At 44.8% G+C, this 20,091-nt stretch overlaps 2 protein-coding genes across 5 annotated transcripts in view; one reads left to right on the top strand and one right to left on the bottom strand.

Moving 5' to 3' along the window:
• LOC130285529 (tubulin alpha-1A chain-like) overlaps positions 1 to 20,091 on the bottom strand; it is a 76,094-nt gene that overhangs the window by 3,663 nt on the left and 52,340 nt on the right. Inside the window, exon 1 of one of the 3 annotated variants that reach the window (XM_056537039.1) lies at positions 6,168 to 6,287. The exons of the other annotated variants lie outside the window; for them this stretch is intronic. The gene's annotated coding sequence lies outside the window, so the exon portion shown is untranslated. Of the gene's footprint in view, positions 1 to 6,167; positions 6,288 to 20,091 lie in introns of those variants that run through there. 3 annotated transcript variants of the gene reach the window in all.
• Positions 1 to 20,091, top strand: part of SPEG (striated muscle enriched protein kinase) — a 374,397-nt gene that overhangs the window by 311,680 nt on the left and 42,626 nt on the right. For both annotated transcript variants that reach the window (XM_056537025.1, XM_056537027.1), the window contains 7 exons: positions 4,396 to 4,512; positions 8,575 to 8,742; positions 11,386 to 11,508; positions 11,777 to 11,938; positions 13,357 to 14,425; positions 15,063 to 15,302; positions 16,447 to 16,670. In XM_056537025.1, the coding sequence (XP_056393000.1) occupies positions 4,396 to 4,512; positions 8,575 to 8,742; positions 11,386 to 11,508; positions 11,777 to 11,938; positions 13,357 to 14,425; positions 15,063 to 15,302; positions 16,447 to 16,670 (2,103 nt within the window). The remainder of the gene's footprint in view (positions 1 to 4,395; positions 4,513 to 8,574; positions 8,743 to 11,385; positions 11,509 to 11,776; positions 11,939 to 13,356; positions 14,426 to 15,062; positions 15,303 to 16,446; positions 16,671 to 20,091) is intronic.

Below are 20,091 nucleotides of genomic sequence, written 5' to 3'. Positions count from 1 at the left end.
TCACTAGGGATGGTTGGAAAAATTGTCCCTAAAAGGGGTAGTCCGCCCCTAGACATCTTATTCCCTATCCATAGGATGTCTGATCGTGGGGGTCCCGGCGATGGTGACCCCCGCAATGTCGGCTGCGGCACCCCAGACATCCAGTGCAAGGAGCGAATGCGAGGCGATGGGGGGGCGGAGGCTCGTGACATCACGGCCATACCCCCTCAATGCAAGTCTATGGGAGGGGGCGTGACGGACGTCACGCCCCCTCCCATAGACTTGCATTGAGGGGTTGTGGCCGTGACGTCATGAGCCTCCGGTGCTGCACCTGACGCTCTTAACGAATGCAGAAGGGAGATCGCAGGGGTCCCCAGTGGCGGGATCCCCACAATCAGACATTTTATCCCCTATCCTTTAGATAGGGGATAAGATGTCTAGGGGCGGAGTACCCCTTTAAGTACTTTTCTAGCTACTCATTAACACATCACTAGATTTCATTAATCTATCATGAGATGTCCCACTATAACAATTTGTCTCCATCTGTTGCAAAACTACAACTCCCAGCATGCCCGGACAGCCAAAGGCGTAAAACCAAAATTGCGTAAAACAGCTGCCTTGGCCATTTTCGGCTTTCTGACCACCTCTGGCAGCTGCAAACCAGGCCAGTGAGGGGGGTCAGGAGCCCTTGATCTACAGCTAGGTGCAAGTTCTAGATGTGGGACCTTCTTTTAGGGGACATATGTGGCATATTATTTGCATATGCCATTAATGCCCCAGATTGTAATACCTCTTTAACTAACATGCATGGAGTATATATTGTGCATCAATATATATTAATATCAGTCCCAGCCCGTTATCATCAGACGTCCCTGACGCTGATGTGAGCAAGGCCTAAAAGGAATTTTTTTTAAATGCGCCAAATAAAGAGATAAAAAAAAAAAATCAAACATTTCACGCCACATACACATTGGGCCTCATTTATTATGGCTTTTCCGAGTAGATTTTGTAGGATTTTTTTGTGTCGCATGTGTTGTGCGACATAATTTCCGACAAAAGATCCAAAAAACCCTACTAACTCTCCACTTTACTCAGAAAACCCTACAAAGGGGAGTGGCCATCAGGGAAAAGGGGCGTGTCTCCAAAAAACCCTATGTTTTTTAAAGAAACCTACAAATTTACTAAAACTTCCACATAAAATGTGGTGGATTTAAGCCCTGGAAAACCCGACAGCTCAGAGCATGTGCAAATAGAGAAAAATGTAGGGAAAAGCGCCAAATACAAGAAACAATAGTAAATACCGTGAAAAATGCAAACAAAATACCACAAAGAAAACTCCACTCCACTCTTAGGCTGTGTTCACACCACGTTTTTGCAGTACAGTTCCTGTATACGTTTTCAATTTGAAAACCGTACGGAACTGTATTGAAAACCGTATGCATTGACTCTCCATTGAAAACCGTACGCCAAACGATGCATCAGGTTGTGTCCGTTTTGCGTCTTGTACGGTTTTGTCAGTTTTTTTCCCCGTACCCAAAACCGTAGTCTACCACGTTTTTTGGTCCAGATGAAAAACTGTATTGAAACGTATAATTTTTTTAAAACATGGGAGTCAATGGGAACTGTACATAACAGTGTGCGTACAATTCCATCCGGTTTTCACCATACGGTTTTTGACTTTGCACAGTTTTTTTTCTTGGAATTTCAATCAAACAAGTGAAACTTTATTTATAATGGAGTGAAAAGTTAAAAACTTATATGTTTTGTTCTGAAAAACCGTATACGGATTAAAATTTGTACACACGTTATGATACAGTTTAGTTCGGTTTTGATGAATCTGTTTTTTTTAATCAAAAACCTAATACGGGAACTGTATTGCAAAAACCTAACTGTATTGTATGAACCTAGCTTTGTAAATGAGGCCCATTGTGTTAAAGCGTACCCGTTAGATCCAATGAAAAAATATATCACTCAGTACCTAATCCTGACCATGTACATCTAATTTTTGTGTCTAGCACCTTTATTTATTTTTTATTACAATTTTAATGTAGCTCACTAGTCTGAATTCCTCTCAAAGTGAGAGGGCGTGGCCTCACTGTGCAGGTCTCCGCCCACCTCCCTCAGTATGCTGTCTGCTCACATCTCCCCTAGCATTAGCAGAACTACAACTCCCAGCTTGTCCTCACTGACAGTAGCCGGACACAAGATGACAGTGGGAGGATTTTTCCTCCAGGTCTGAGCCCTGTGCTCACAGCTGTCAATCAAGGAAGTGTGTCCATGACATAGGTGATGACACATGGACACAGCAGGACTAGTATGTGTCCAAGCAGGCGGGGGGGCAGTTGTTTGACTGGATTTTTCAGTATGAAATACTGAAAATGTTCTAATGAAAGCAATTGCAAAACCTATTGGTTATACAGGCTTCACAACATATCAAAAGTTTTTGTATCTGACAACGCCCATTTAAGTTTGACTCATTTTGCGCCATATTGGCCACCATGTAGAACAGTGACTTTGATGACACTGTTAATACATTTCCATTTACCCTTCAGTGTCACGTATGGTCACCCTAAGGCATCTAAGGCCACAATAACATTCCTCAACTTCTGCATATTCAGTTAATTCAACCCCCCAGGGCGGTGAGACGGGAGTCAAAACACAAGGACGGGATGGAGGGAGACAGAGAGGGAAGCACCAAGAGAGGGAAGAGACGGAATAAGGAGGGAACGAAGGGTAGAAAGTCATAAATAATTGAATTGCATCATTTTACATGGTAGGAAAAAAAGTGAAATTGCACCTAATTTAGCAAAATGTGGCATGATACATTTGGGCAACCTACTAAATGCTCATAAACAAATTTCTTTAGGCCACTTTAATGGCTGACATACACATGTTGATCCAACAGAACGTTGATAAATAATGAATATGGTGCATTTTTTGATTGATCCGTTTTTTTAACAACAACAACAACAAAAATTTCCCAAAATATAATACATTTGGCTCACACCATGAGGGAGATTTATCAAGCTGTGTATGCGCTACAACATTTCTGCTCAGCTTGCACGCTCGCGGAATCAGCACCACATGGAATCGGCCCCTACTCCACGTGGAATTTAACCGCGGGGGAAAAAAAGTCTCATTTAAAAAAATGGGTTTCCATGGCACAATTCCACAGAAAGACTAAAGATGTGTGGATTCTGTGGTGGAAATTGCGTAGCATGAACTGTGCATCCGAATCCCATTGAATTTCCTCAGTGTGACCGGGGCCTTATGATCAGATTCTCCTTGTTGCCCATAGCAACCAATCACAGCTCAGCTTTCATTTTTCATTGCTCTGGTTAAAATAAAAGCGGAGCCGTCGTTTGGTTGCTATGGGCAACAAAGACAATCTTATTATTAGCGCTATAAATCTCCCCCTGCGTACTCTGCTTTGTGGTCCATTTTTTGCCAAAATTAGAGATTCATGGAAACTGTCAGAACAAACAAAAAAAAATAAACTCTGTCGCCTATAGCAACCAATCACAGCGCAGCTTTCATTTCTCCAGCTGCTCTGGTAAAATGAAAGCCGTGCTTTGGTTGCTATGGGCAACAAGGACAACTTTCATACATGAGGCCCACTTAATGAGGAGAGATTTACCAAAACCTGTACAGTTGCCCATAGCAACCAGAGATTAACCAAAACCTGTACAGTTGCCCATAGCAACCAGAGATTAACCAAAACCTGTACAGTTGCCCATAGCAACCAGAGATTAACCAAAACCTGTACAGTTGCCCATAGCAACCAGAGATTAACCAAAACCTGTACAGTTGCCCAAAGCAACCAGAGGTTAACCAAAACCTGTACAGTTGCCATAGCAACCAATCAGATGGTTTCTTTCATTTTTAATAGGCCTTTTTCAAAAAGGAAAGAAGCAGCTGATTGGTTGCTATGGGCAACTGCACAAGTTGTGTTTATTAAAAAATACATAGCCTCGCAGCATGCCATTTTTTTTTAGGCCAAAAACGCTGTAGCCAGATGTTAGCTGGGAGTCAATAGGAAGATACAAAGCTCCATACCCACATGGCTTTTTTCTGCATTTTTTTTTTTTGCGTTATTTTTCGCCCTTAGTGGTGTTTTTAGGCTTAGCGTCAGATTTTAAAAACGGCACAAAATTAGGTATTTTTCTTGCCATTTTGATGAGTACATATAGTCACTAGTATGTCGCAGACGCGCTGCAGTATACGTTGGAATACCTTTTTTGTGGGTACCAGGGAATAAGATGCAAAACTACAACTCCCAGCATGCCCAGACAGCCGTTGGCTGTCTGGGCATGCTGGGAGTTGTAGTTTTGCACCATCTGGAGGGTCACAGTTTGAAGACCACTGTCGTAGTTCGTATGTTTCCCAAGTTTTTAATCAGTGTCTTCTTTTCTTTAGATTTCCCGCCGGTCTTCCACATAAAGCTGAAGGATACGGTGATCCTAGAGGGCGACTCTGTGTCCCTGTACTGTCTCCCTGCCGGCAGCCCCGCACCCCGAATTCTATGGAAGAAGGGTAAATATGATCCAACTCTTTTATAGAATCAAAGCATCCAAAGGGAATAGCCGTCTTTTAACACCTGGAAACAGACATGGCGATTATGTACTGTATTTAAAAAAATAAAATATATAAAACAAACAACACACAAAAATGCCATACTTGCTGCATAGTATTTTTTGGGGTGTCAAAACGCACCCCAAATATAAATACCTTAAATACTGCGACACAATTTGCGACCAAAAAAAACAAAACCCTCCATTTTACAAGAAAACCCTGATAAGGGGTGTGGTCACATGATAAAGTGGGCGTGGTCCTGACAAAAGGGGTGTTGTCCTGACAGTTTTGAAAAATCCCAACACATTTACTAAGGTTTCCAAATAAAATGTGGTGGATTTGGGCTGAGGAAAACCCGACGGATCAGAACAGTTGTAAAAAAAAGCAAAACGTAGGGAAAAGTGCAAAATGTAGGGAAACCTTAGTAAATACCTTGGGTAAATACCACAAAACCCTCAAAGAAACCTACCCTCCACTCTTAGTAAATAAACCCCATTGTGTTTTTATTTTTTGGTGTTTTTTTCACCCTTTTCAGGCTCAGTGGCAGTTTTTCAAAATGGCAGCATGCGCTGGGTATGGCGTTTATTTATTTATTTTTTTTCTACGAGAAAAAACTCAAACAAACAACTTGTGTCTGTTCATAGCCTTAGGGTACGTTCACACGGCGGAATCTCCGCTAGCGGAGATTCCATCAGGCGGCCGCCGCTGAAAATGCTAGGTAGGACTGCGGGGCACTGCCCCGTCACCATTGAAATTCCACGCAAATAATGAACATGTTCGTTCTTCGTGCGGAACAATTTGAGCAGCGGAATGGTCTTGCGGAAGACCCATTCAGACTGATGGTACTGTTCACTGCGCAGAATTCTACTTGCGGAATTACGTGGGAATTCCGCAGTGTGAACATACCCGTAGGGTCTGCTCACACAGGTGGATTTGGTGCAGATTTCCTGCAGACCTTAAAGGGCTACTCCGGTGGAAAACTTTTTTTTTTTTTTCTAATCAACCGGTGCCAGAAAGTTAAACAGATTTGTAAATTACTTCTATTTAAAAATCTTAATCCTTCCAGTACTTATCAGCTGTTGTATACTACAGAGGAAATTCTTTTATTTTTGGAACACAGTGCTCTCTGCTGACATCACGAGCACAGTGCTCTCTGCTGACATCTCTGTCCATTTTAGGAACTGTCCAGAGCAGCATATGTTTTCTATGGGGATTATCTCCTACTCTGGACAGTTCTTAAAATGGACAGAGGTGTCAGCAGAGAGCACTGTGGTCATGATGTCAGCAGAGAGCTCTGTGTTCCAAAAAGAAAATAATTTCCTCTGTAGTATTCAGCAGCTAATAAGTACAGGAAGGATTAAGATTTGTTTAATAGAAGTAATTTACAAATCTGGTTAACTTTCTGGCACCAGTTGATTAAAAAAAAAAGTTTTCTCCCGGAGTACCCCTTTAAGGGCTCGCTGGGACAATTTTGATGCAGGCCACGCTGACTTGACAGTTGCTGACAGGGACTGACTTGACTTGACTGATGACTGACAAAGCTGTGACTGTAGGTTACTTGCAATTGACTGTGGCTGCAGACTGGACTTGAGGCTCCTATGACTCTGGACACTTACCTAGACTAGACAAGACTGCTCTGGACCTCAGCAACAAGAGGGCGAGCTAGCTCCACCCAGGGCTTATATGGGGAGACTAGCAGGGAGCCTATAGGTCACTCTTGGGGTCACCTGGTCACTGGTCCCTCCTGGGTAACAATCACATGACATATCACATGGTACATTTCTTAAAGCAACAACACATTATATATTATAATACACAGCAAGACATATATATACACAGGGGGGAAACAAGTACAAAAGGCCCAAGGGGCACTGAAGGGAGGATGCCGGACAGGGCGGCAAGGATACGGGGTAACACCTCCCGCACTGGGCCACCACAGCAGCTTTGTTGCAGTAATGATATGCTAGATATCTTCATTACATAATCCATCTTCTCCTTCTAGAGCTGAGAACAATCCTGCATTATTTAGATCCAGCCTCAATATACAATGCAGGGGGGCAGCCATGTGGAATGAAGCATGGATGCCTGCAATACAACAGTTACTCTGTCCTAGCTAGGGTCGCCACCTTTCTTGAAAAAAATATATATATACCGGACATGCTAATTTGCATAATTAATTATATATGTGTGACATATAATATGACATATATATGTGTAATTATATATGTGATACACATATGCGGGTGGGGGAATTTTGTCCTATTCTGACCCATATAACTTTTTTTTTATTTCTCCTTATACGCGCCTGTATGAGGGTCATTTTTTTATGCCCCAATCTGCAGTTTTTACCAAGACCATTTTTGTTTTGATGGGACTTTTTGATCACTTTTTTTTAATTAACTTCGAGAGTTAAAGTTAGTTACTAACTACAACTCCCAGCATGCTCTGATACAGCCTGTGGCTCCGCAGCTGCCCCAAACGAAAACTACAACTCCCAGCATGTTGGACTATATAGTAGTATATAGTTTAGGTCAGTGTTTCCCAACCAGGGGTGCCTCCAGCTGTTGCAAAACTACAACTCCCAGCATGTTGGACTATATAGTAGTATATAGTATAGGTCAATGTTTCCCAACCAGGAGTGCCTCCAGCTGTTGCAAAACTACAAATCCCAGCATGTTGGACTATGTAGTAGTATATAGTATAGGTCAATGTTTCCCAACCAGGAGTGCCTCCAGCTGTTGCAAAACTACAACTCCCAGCATGTTGGACTATATAGTAGTATATAGTATAGGTCAGTGTTTCCCAACCAGGGGTGCCTCCAGCTGTTGCAAAACCACAACTCCCAGCATATTGGACTATATAGTAGTATATAGTATAGGTCAGTGTTTCCCAACCAGGGGCGCCTCCAGCTGTTGCAAAACCACAACTCCCAGCATATTGGACTATATAGTAGTATATAGTATAGGTCAGTGTTTCCCAACCAGGAGTGCCTCCAGCTGTTGCAAAACTACAACTCCCAGCATGTTGGACTATATAGTAGTATATAGTTTAGGTCAGTGTTTCCCAACCAGGAGTGCCTCCAGCTGTTGCAAAACTACAACTCCCAGCATGTCGGACTATAGAGTAGTATATTAGTATAGGTCAGTGTTTCCTAACCAGCTGTTGCAAAACTACAACTCCCAGCATGTTGGACTATATAGTAGTATATAGTATAGGTCAGTGTTTCCCAACCAGGGGCGCCTCCAGCTGTTGCAAAACCACAACTCCCAGCATATTGGACTATATAGTAGTATATAGTATAGGTCAGTGTTTCCCAACCAGGAGTGCCTCCAGCTGTTGCAAAACTACAACTCCCAGCATGTTGGACTATATAGTAGTATATAGTTTAGGTAAGTGATTCCCAACCAGGAGTGCCTCCAGCTGTTGCAAAACTACAACTCCCAGCATGTTGGACTATATAGTAGTATATAGTATAGGTCAATGTTTCTCAACCAGGAGTGCCTCCAGCTGTTGCAACACTACAACTCCCAGCATGTCGGACTATATAATAGTATATTAGTATAGGTCAGTGTTTCCCAACCAGGGGCGCCTCCAGCTGTGGCAAAACTACAACTCCACAGCTGGAGGCGCCCTGGTTGGGAAATACTGGTATAGTATATGGTGAAACATTCCGGGTGTTGGAGGATTGGTTGGATAAATACCTTACATTGCATGGCCGGTATTTTTTTATATAACAATACCGGCAGGGTGGCCAAAATACCGGCCAGGTCGGCAACCCTAGTTGTAGCAGAGCTGAGTTTATCATGCCGCACAATGTGGCAGTCATGATATCATATTGTATTACAGGGCCACACACATCACATCATACACACACTTCATACATTACACGCTCAGCTCTGCACCATCTGTAGTTTAGGAATAATTATGTCATTGGAGGGAAATTGATCTGCGGGGCCAATGGACTATCTGGGCACCTGTGGGTACTACCGGGTATACTTATACCGATTGTTTGTCTCTTCTTAGACAAGATGGTCATAGGATCTGGAGGACAAGTCAATGTAAAATCCAATCCAGATGGACGCCAGGTTCTTACCATCACCAGGGCCGGACAGAGAGAAGCCGGGCTCTATGAGTGTGTGGCAGCCAATGCCCTGGGCAATGCTACCAGCTCCTGCTCCTTAGCAGTGGCACGTATGTATGCCTCTTCATTTTTCTTTTCACAGTTTTGAGAACTTGAACCTCTAATATATATATTAGTACTTCAGTAGTTTATTGACTGATGAAAGAAACTTTAGGAGAGAGAAAGAAGACCTCAGTTTTTCTGATTTGATAAATTATATAATTCTGCCTGCAGGCAGCCACCACTAGGGGGAGCTCACAGCATATGGATCTTGTCAGGATCCGGGTACTGTGAGGATACTGGTGGTGGATCCTCTGTGTCAGTGGGGTGATGACGTGGGCCGTACCAGGGGAACGGAGTCTAAGGGGTTACTGGTATTCACCAGAGCCCGCCGCAAAGCGGGATGGACTTGCTACGGCAGGTAACCCCCAGGTCGTTCCACCCGATAGCGACTCAACCCCAACTGACGGCTGAGATAGGCGCGGTACAAGGGATTAGGCAAGAGCAAGGTCGGACGTAGCAGAAGGTCAGGGCAGGCAGCAAGGATCGTAGTCAGGGGCAACAGCAGAAGGTCTGGAACACTGGCTTGGGACATACAAGGAAACGCTTTCACTCGCACAAGGGCAACAATACAGGGAAGGGGAAGTGAGGTAATATAGGCTAGGGCACAGGTGAATGCACTAATTGGGCCAGGCGCCAATCAGCGGCGCACTGGCCCTTTAAATCGCAGAGAGCCGGCGCGCGCCCGCCCCCTAGGGAGCGGGGCTGCGCACGCCGGGACTGAACAGACGGAGGACAGGTCGGGTAAGAAGACTGGGATGCGAACCGCGAGCGGGCGCGTCCCGCATCGCGGGTCGCATCCCTGCCAGAGACACTAGCGCAGTGCTCCCGGTCAGCGGGTCTGACCGGGACGCTGCGACAAGGTGAACGCTGCGAGCGCTCCGGGGAGGAGCGGGGACCCGGAGCGCTCGGCGTAACAGATCTAAAATAATGTTGGTGGCTGTAGGTAACTTCTATGGAAAAATTGGTAAGTGATTTAGTGATGACTAATGTTCTCTTTAAGCTACATGGCATTAAGGCTTAAAGGGGTACTCCCGTGGAAATTTTAAAAAAATTTTTTTTTTTTTAAATCAACTGGTGCCAGAAAGTTTAACAGATTTGTATATTACTTCTATTAAAAAATCTTAATCCTTCCAGTAATTTTTAGGGGCTGTATACTACAGAGGAAATGCTTTTCTTTTTGGATTTCTCTTCTGTCACATACACAGTGCTCTCTGCTGACCTCTGCTGTCCATTTTAGGAACTGTCCAGAGCAGGAGAAAATCCCCATAGCAAACATTTGCTGCTCTGGACAGTTCCTAAAATGGACAGCAGAGGTCAGCAGAGAGTACTGTGCTCGTGACAGAAGAGAAATCCAAAAAGAAAAGCATTTCCTCTGTAGTATACAGCCCCTAAAAGGTACTGGAAGGATTAAGATTTTTTAATAGAAGTAATTTACAAATCTGTTTAACTTTCTGGCACCAGTTGATTTAAAAAAAATAAAAAAAAAGTTTTCTACGGGAGTACCCCTTTAAGAACTCCTATTCAGGCAAAGTCTGGTGCCATGCAGACACCATGTGCTCTCCACTTAGTGATAAGGCAAAGCACAGGTAAAGCTCTTTGCTAACCCAAAAGAGAGCTGGTGACAGTCCTCCTTGTCCCCTCTTTCCACCTATCTATATGATCACTGCAGAGAGTAAACAGGAAGCTGAATAGTGTTCAGTTTCCTCTTAAAGACCAATGTGTGGAAGGAAAACAGTCTATGACAGAGGGGGCATAAGAAGCGGTCTGTGAAAGAAAGTGCATAAGAGGCAGTCTGTTAGTGAGGTGGCCTAATAAGATGTCTGTGAGAGTGGAGGCATAAGGAGCTGTCTCTGAGATATGGGGCATAAGGTGCAGTCTCTAAAAGATAGAGGCATGAGAAACAGTCTGTGAGGAGGGGGGACATAAGGAGCAGTTGGTGAGAGAGAGGGCATAAGGGGCAGTCTGTGAGGGAGAGGGCATAAGGAGCAGTCTGTGAGAGAGAGGGCATAAGGAGCAGTCTGTGAGAGAGAGGGCATAAGGAGCAGTCTGTGAGAGAGGGCATAAGGAGCAGTCTGTGAGAGAGGGCATAAGGAGCAGTCTGAGAGAGGGCATAAGGAGCAGTCTATGAGAGAGAGGGCATAAGGAACAGTCTGTGAGAGAGGGCATAAGGAGCAGTCTGTGAGAGAGGGCATAAGGAGCAGTTTGTGATACAGAGGGAATAATGGGCAGTCTATGAGGGAGAGGGCATAAGGAGCAGTCTGTGAGAGAGAGGGCAAAAGGAGCAGTCTATGCGAGTGCATAAGAGGCAGTATATGTGAGAGAGGAGCCATAAGGGGCAGTCTTTGAGAGATGGGACATAGGGTGCAGTCTGTAAGAGCTAGAGCTTTAAGGAGAAGTCTGTAACAGAGAGGGCAAAAGGAGCAGTCTGTGACATAGGGGGCAAAAGGAGCAGTCTGTGACATAGGGGGCAAAAGGAGCAGTCTGTGACATAGGGGGCAAAAGGAGCAGTCTGTGACATAGGGGGCAAAAGGAGCAGTCTGTGACATAGGGGGCAAAAGGAGCAGTCTGTGACATAGGGGGCAAAAGGAGCAGTCTGTGAGAGAGGGTATGAAGTAAAGCAAATGTATTCGTCACTGTCTGTATTTTTTCAGGAATTCCTGAGGCTCCTGGTATCCCGGAGATCCCACAGAAGTACAGGGACACAGTGCTGGTTCTGTGGAAGTCCTTGGAGCACAGCTGTCCCTGCACCTACATCCTGGAGAGCCAAATGAATGGTGGGTCGTGGGGATTGGGGGAAGATGCATATAAGACAACCCAGTCCTTACAGTCCCTAACCTGAAATGGCTGATAACACTGGGCACCAGACTTCATTCCTCCGCACAGCTGATATGTATATATGGGATAACCTGTAGGATTTATGTCTTAGACATTGCATTGCAAAATAACTTTTCCTGCATATGATGAAAATGTTACCATTGCTCATAATAGTTTTATTGCGGATCCTATTGGCAGAATCATTGATATTGTTATATGTTCTCATAGGACAAGGGGACTGGAAGGTGATCAGCTCGAACATCAAAGACTGTTACTTCAATGTCACAGAGCTGCCGCCCGGCTCAGTCAGGTTCCGTGTGGCTTGTGTGAACAAAGCAGGACAAGGGCCCTACAGCGAGATATCCAAGACTGTTGTCATAGATGGAGACGGTAAGAAGCCAAACACATCAGCATGTAGCACAGAATCCATCAGAATCAGGGGAGTCTATCGGTTTCTTGTCAGGGCAATGACTTAAAGAACCAATTCACTGTCGCATCGTAACATTTAATATGACATATTGAAAAGTATAAATAACACAATACAAGAACCATCCAAAAGGAATACATAAAAAAGCCAGCAATGGTTCAAGATCTACACATCATACTTAGGGATACAAGAATATATGATAGACACCTGAATTACAGGGCTAAGGTTTAAAGGGGTACTCTGCCCCTAGACATCTTATCCCCCTATCCAAAGAATAGGGGATAAGATGTATGAATGCGGGGGACCCCAGCGGTCTCGGCTACGGCACCCTGGACATCCATTGTACGGTGCAAACTTCGCTCCGTGTCGGATGACTGGCGATGTGGGGCGGAGGCTTGTGACATCACAGCCATGCCCTGCTCGTGACGTTATGGCCATGCCCCCTCAATGCAAGTCTATGGGAGCTGTCACGCCCCCTCCCATAGACTTGCATTGTGGGGGAGTGGCCGTGATGTCACAAGCCTCCGCATCGCCAGTCATCCGGGCCTCTGGCGCTGAACCCATCACTATAAACAAATGCCGGGTGCAGCAGGGAAATCGCGGGGGTCCCCAGCGGCGGGACACCGGTGATCAGACATCTTATCCCCTATCCTTTGGATAGGGGATAAGATGTCTAGGGGCAGAGTACCCCTTCAAGCCCAGCTCAGAGACGGGTAAGATGATTAAATCCATGTGAAACACAAAAAGTCCCAACGTGTTTCACCCGGATGGGGCCTGGAATCATCAGGGGACAGAAACTGGGGTAAATAAACAAAAAATAACAACCAAAAATAATGGCCCATTATACAAAAAGAACCGGATTAAGCACCATAAAAATACATAGTAGTCATAATCTGGCTCATAATAGTTCCACTTATTGCTACCCCAAGGCTGAGATAATAGTAGAGGGAGTCAATGTGTTTCTTGTCCGTGTAATCACTTAAAGTGCCATTATATGGATGCTATGTGAAGTTAACAACCGGGACTCCAGACTTATACATTGTAGAAAACTAGCTACCATTCTTGCAGCTTCTACAGGGATGTTTGACTGGAAAGTCCAGACTGGATACAATTGTATCCAATTCTCAGATGAATTAGGGTTCGGTTTACTGCCTCTGAATGTAAACATGTTCTCCTTCACGGACAGTAAACTAAAATCTTCTAAATGGTATTGAACTAAAGCATGGAGTATATCAGTCCCCTGGTGAAACAACAGACAATAGAATCGAACATGCAGTTTACATGCCCCACCTCTGCTCCGATCATTTTCTATGTCTGTCTGGGTCTTCCCATGTACAATGCCCCAGAACCTCTCATAATAATCCCATTCTTCTATTTGTAGCTGGAAAACCTTCCCCTGCCTTGGCTCATCCTGCCCAGAAGGCCAGAACAGTAGGACCCTCAGTATCCACTTTTGGACCAGTTTCTCCCCGGGTCACTTCTGCACCAGTTGTCGCTTCTTCCAAGCTGCCTCCTTCAGTTGGGTCTCCTCTTGCTGTTACTTCACCTTCTACAAATGCTTCAACACCTACGGTTCCAATACAAGCAATTCCCAAAGGAGCTCCGCCCCCACCAACTCCTCCAAGACGGCACAGAGGACTTCCAACGCCGCCCACAGTACATAGGGCCTTACCTCAATCTGCTGCTAAAGTAGAACCCCAAAACCAAATTAGTTCCAGCAACAAACCACAACCCCCTGAACATGCACCAAGCGTAGTGGTGACTTCCCATGTGTCTACAGTCACAGTGTCAGTCACCACCGGACAAGCCGTGTCCCATTTACGGGTTCCACCAGCACCTCCAGTCCAGCAGGTGAAACCTCCTCCAGAACCAGCTGCTAAAATTGTCCCAGTTAAACCAATGCAAGAGGTGAAGTCTCCAACAGAGCTCCAGAAAAGGCCCTCAGTAACCTATGTGTCTCCAGTTAAGCCGTTCCCCATCCCCCAAACAGTGAAATCTCCAGTCCCTGAAAAAACAGCATCTAGTCCAGTATCCGCAGAGCCCAAGGTTCCACCACCGGTGGCTCCAAAACCAGCTGCTGCTACTCCTTCAGTTCCAATCATGCTGCACATTCCCCCCTTTAAATCCTCAACTCTACCCTCACCACTAAGTCCGACATCCAACTTAAGACCTTCATTCCCATCTCCTCCGACCAGCCCAGTCTATAAGCCATCAACCCCAACCTCTCCAACGTACATGGTCACCTCCTTCATATCAACGCCATCACCATCGTCACCAACCACTGAGGCACCCCCTCCCCAGCCTACTGCTCCAGTCGCACAGACAGTCCCTACTCGCGTCTTAGTGAAGAGCGTCACCCCTGGAGGAAGGGCTACTCCATCAGGAAGAGAAAGCGCTCTCCGACAGGGAGTACCACAGAAGCCTTACACTTTTCTGGATGAGAAGGCAAGGTGAGTGTTCAAACCCAGCAAATTCAGATTATTGTTTCACCCAGTTTAGCAGTGAGTAATCTCACAGAGGAGAGTCTAGACTGGATACAACAGTAGGAAATTCTTAGCTGGATGAGAAGGCTTAGTGAGTGTTCAAATCCTGCAAATTGAGATTATTGTTACACCCAGTTTAGCAGTGAGTAATCTTGCAGAGGAGAGTCTAGACTGTATACAACTGTAGGAAACGCTCAGCTGGATGAGAAGGTGAGTTGAGTGTTCAAACCCAAAAAAGTAGATTATTGTACATCCAGTTTAACAGTGAGAAATCTTGCAGAGGAGAGTCTAGACCAGTGTTTCCCAACCAGGGTGCATCCAGCTGTTGAAAAACTAGTTTTGCAACAGCTGGAGGCATCCTGGTTGAGAAACACTGGTCTAGACTGTATACAACTGTTGGAAACACTCAGCTGGATGAGAAGGCAAGATGATTGTTCAAACTCAATTAATTAACATTATTGTTACAGCCAGTTTAGCAGTGATAAATCTCGCAGAGGAGAGTCTAGACTGCATTTGCTGAAATAATGAAATACAAAGTATATTAGAAAGTTACTGGATTTACACACTTAAGCATTAAATACTTTTGTGGATTCTTCCTCTGCAGGGGGCGTTTTGGGGTGATCCGGGAATGTAAGGAGAATGCCACAGGAAAGCACTTCATGGCGAAGATTATTCCCTACGAACAGCAGAATAAGCAAAGCGTCCTGCAAGAATACGAGGTTCTGAAGTGTCTTCACCATCAGAGGATTCTGAGCCTACATGAGGCCTATATAACACCCCGCTACCTGGTCCTGATCTCTGAACAGTGCTCAGGAAGAGAGATCCTCTACTGCCTGGTAGAGAGGTAGGAGAACGACACAGTGGTGGGCTCAGGGGTGACGCCATGTACTGTATAGACCAGTGTTTCCCAACCAGTGTGCCTCCAGCTGTTGTGAAACAAAAACTGCCAGCATGGTTCCCTGTTATAGATAATTACTGCCATGGAATATTTCGGGGGCCCCTTACACAGCTTAAAGGGGTACTTCGGTGGAAAACTTTTTTTTTTTTAAATCAACTGGTGCCAGAATTTATAAATTACTTCTATAAAAAAATCTTTACCCTTCCAGTACTTTTTAGCAGCTGTATGCTACAGAGGAAATTCTTTATTTTTTGAATTTCTTTTTTGTCTTGTCCACAGTGCTCTCTGCTGACACCTCTGTCCATGTCAGGAACTGTCCAGAGCAGGAGAAAATCCCCATAGCAAACCTAAGCTGCTCTGGACAGTTCCTGACACGGACAGAGGTGTCAGCAGAGAGCACTGTGGACAAGACAAAAAAGAAATTCAAAAAGAAAAGAATTTCCTCTGTAGTATACAGCTGCTAAGAAGTACTGGAAGGATTAAGATTTTTTTTTTTAATAGAAGTGATTTACAAATCTGTTTAACTTTTTGGCACCAGTTGATTTAAAAAAATAAAATAAAATTCCAACGGAGTACCCCTTTAAATTTATTTTCTGTCTGACCACAGTGCTCACTGCTGACACCTCTGTCTGTCTCAGGAACTATCAAGAGCAGGAGAGGTTTGCTATGAGGATTTGCTACAGTTCCTGACACGGACAGAGGTGTCAGCAGAGAGCACTGTGGTGAGACAGAAAATAAATTTAAAAAGAAAAGGACTTCCTCTGTAGCATACAGCAGCTGGAAAGTACTGGAAGGGTTAGGATTTTTAAATAGAATTAATATACAAATCTGTTTAACGTTCTGGCACCAGTTGATTTAAAAAAAAAAATAGTTTTTCACCGGAGTACCCCTTTAAAGCAGAAAACTGTGTTCCTGTGCAGAGGGTGACATTCCACTACAGGGACACACTATCTGAATGGGTGTACTATTTTAGACTCCTTAGTTCTCTCTAAGAGTGGGGCGCCCCCTAGCTGTTCCCCACCATCACACATTCTGCACCTTTACGGTGGACACACTGATCTATAATCCGCTTTCATTCTACCATCTGCAGATTCCGTTATTCTGAGGACGACGTGGTCAATTACCTTCTGCAGATCCTGCAGGGCCTGGAGTATCTCCACGAACAGAAGGTCCTCCATCTCGACATCAAACCGGAGAACATTATGGTGTCCTACATGAACACCATCAAGATTATTGACTTCGGCAGCGCCCAGACCTTCAACCCCCTCGTCCTTCGCCAACTGGGAAAGCGCGCGGGGACCCTTGAATACATGTGTACGTAAAACCGTGACAGCTATAGGCTGCAGCCACAAATTCCCTTCTTATAATGCTATGGCGTCTCTCTAGGGCAGTATTTCCTAACTAGGGTTCCTCCAGCTGTTGCAAAACTACAACTCCCAGCATGCCCGGACAGCCTTTGGCTGTCCGGGCATGCTGGGAGTTGTAGTTTTGCAATGGCTTGAGGTACCCTGCTTGAGAAATAGTGCACTAGGATATGACATAACAATATTATCGAGGGAAGTCAAGGTGTTAGGACTATATATATATATATATATATATATATATATATATATATATATATATATATATATATATATATATACAGGGACGTGCACAGACATTTTAGAGGGCAGGGGCTCAAGTAAAAAAAGAGGGCACTTCTCATCATTTAAAAAAACGTCTGCCAGACTTAATGGGCTGCGGCCTGTGGACTCCCGCCAGGCCCCCTTGACATTCCTATCCCCATAAAAGTTGGTGTTTTTGTAAAATCGAGTCAAGAACAGTTCCTCTGAGGTCTGCCATGTGTATATACACTTTGGCTGTGCTGTCAGTCTTATTTACAGAAAACATGTGACAGCTGCCCTATAATATACCGTATTATTGAGGAGATTTATACAAAACCTGTGCAGAGAAAGAGCCGTGCAGTCGCCCATAGCAACCAATCAGATCGCTGCTTTCATTTTGCAGAAGGCTTTTCCTCTGCAAAGGTTTTAATAAATCTCCCCCTATATGCCCCCACCTGAGCTCTATATGACAGAACGTGCACTGTATCTGGCCTCACCCAGCACCAATCACCCAGCACCCATCACCCATCCCCAATCACCCAGCACCCATCCCCAATCACCCAGCACCCATCACCCATCACCCATCCCCAATCACCCATCCCCAATCACCCAGCACTCATCCCCAATCACCCAGCACCAATCACCCAGCACCCATCCCCAATCACCCAGCACCCATCCCCAATCACCCAGCACCAATCACCCAGCACCCATCACCCATCCCCAATCACCCAGCACCAATCACCCAGCACCCATCCCCAATCACCCAGCACCTATCCCCAATCACCCAGCACCCATCCCCTATCACCCAGCACCAATCACCCAGCACCCATCACCCATCCCCAATCACCCAGCACCAATCACCCAGCACCCATCCCCAATCACCCAGCACCAATCACCCAGCACCCATCACCCATCCCCAATCACCCATCCCCAATCACCCAGCACTCATCCCCAATCACCCAGCACCCATCCCCAATCACCCAGCACCAATCACCCAGCACCCATCCCCAATCACCCAGCACCCATCCCCAATCACCCAGCACCAATCACCAATAACCCAGCACCCATCCCCAATCACCCAGCACTCATCCCCAATCACCCAGCACCCATCCCCAATCACCCAGCACCCATCCCCAATCACCCAGCACCAATCACCCAGCACCCATCCCCAATCACCCAGCACCCATCCCCAATCACCCAGCACCAATCACCAATCACCCAGCACCCATCCCCAATCACCCAGCACCTATCCCCAATCACCCAGCACCCACCTTATGCAGGAATCTCCACACAGCTCTGGTTCTTACACTGAAGAGATGGACACCACACTAATATATATTTACATGCTACAATATACAAGAGTTGGCAAAAAAAAGAATTATAAATATACAAAGACGGCCGGGCATAGCACAGCATACAGGATGGAGGCAGGGAAGCTCCGCCTCCATTGCGCACAAGACTGACTTCGCATACTAGCAATGTGGGGCAATACCTAGAAAACGGCTGCTCCACATTTAGTAAGTATAAGATTATCTTTTTCCTGTTCTCCTGCACTGTAACCTGGTGTATTGGGTTTAGTGCGAGTAAACAGCCTGTCAGTTTCCCTTTAATTATATACCGTACCCCCCTTAATGGTCTATATACTGTGCCACCATTCATCTATTAATTCCCTATATACTGTGCCACCATTAATGAACTATATACTGTGCCACTATTATTTAACTATACTGTGCCACCATTAACCCTTTAAGGACCCGGGCTTTTTCCGTTTTTTCATTTTCAATTTTTCCTACTTAACTTTAAAAAATCATACCTCTTTAAAATTTTCACCTAAAATTCTATATGATGGCTTATTTTTTGCGTCACTAATTCTAATTTGTAATGACATTAGTCATTTTACCCAAAAATCTACGGTGAAACGGGGAAAAAAAACAATGTGCGACAAAATTGATGAAAAAAACCAATTTTATAAGTTTTGGGGGCTTCCGTTTTTACGCAGTAAATTTTTGGCAAAAATGACACCTTATCTTTATTCTGTAGGTCCATACGGTTAAAATGATATCCTACTTATATAGGTTTGATTTTGTCGCACTTCAGAAAAAAATCATGAATACATGCAGGAAAATTTATACGTTTAAAATTTTCATTTTCTGAGCCCTATAACTTTTATTTTTCTGTGTTCAGGGCGGTATGAGGGCTCATTTTTTGCACCGTGATCTGAAGTTTTTAGTGGTATCATTTTTGTTGTGATCAGACTTTTTGATCACTTTTTATTCACTTTTTTGTGGTATAAAAAGTGATAAAAAATGCGCTATTTTGGACGTTTGAATTTTTTTGCGCCTACGCCATTGAACGTGCGGTTTAAAAAGCGGTATATTTTTATGATTCGGACATTTCCGCACGCGGCGATATGACATATGTTTATTTTTATTTACACTGTGTTTTTTTTTATTCTTGGAAATGCCGGGTGATTCAAACTTTTATTAGGGGAAGGGATCATTGAAAGGGTTAATGATTTTTTTACACTTTTTTAATGTAATATTACAGCTCCTATAGGGGGGGGGGGCTATAACATTGCATTAACTGATCTTTACCACTGATTAATCCATCTCCATAGGAATGGATCAATCAGTGTTTTCGGCGATTGAATGCTCAAGTCTGGATCTCAGGCATTCAATCGGCGATCGGTCTGCAGGAAGGAAGGTAAGAGACCTCCTCCTGTGCTACAGTTGTGCTACTGTTCGGGATGTCGCGATTATACCGCGGCGATCCCGAACAGCTCCCTGAGCTAGCCGAGCACTTTTACTTTAGTTTTTAGCCGCGCGGCTCAGCTTTAATAATAGCGCGCAGCACTGCGATCAGTGCCGCGCGCTATTAGCGGCGGGTCCCGGCTTCACTATGACGCCGGGCCCGCCGCGATATGATACGGGGTCACCGTGTGACCCCGCGTTATATCGCAGGACTGGGACTCAGGGCGTAAGTTTACACCCTGGGTCCTTAACAGGCTAAGGATCTATACACAGTGCCAGCATACATAAAAATATAATGTTCCAATATAAATAAAATATATACTGTGCTTCCATAAATTCCCTATATACTGTGTTTCCATAAATTCCCTATATACTGTGCTT

This window comes from Hyla sarda, chromosome 8 (assembly GCF_029499605.1).
Source record: "Hyla sarda isolate aHylSar1 chromosome 8, aHylSar1.hap1, whole genome shotgun sequence".
In the NCBI taxonomy this organism is placed as follows: Eukaryota; Metazoa; Chordata; class Amphibia; order Anura; family Hylidae; genus Hyla; species Hyla sarda.
The sequence above is the reverse complement of the archived record's forward strand: the minus strand, read 5'-3'. Positions and strand labels throughout refer to the sequence as shown.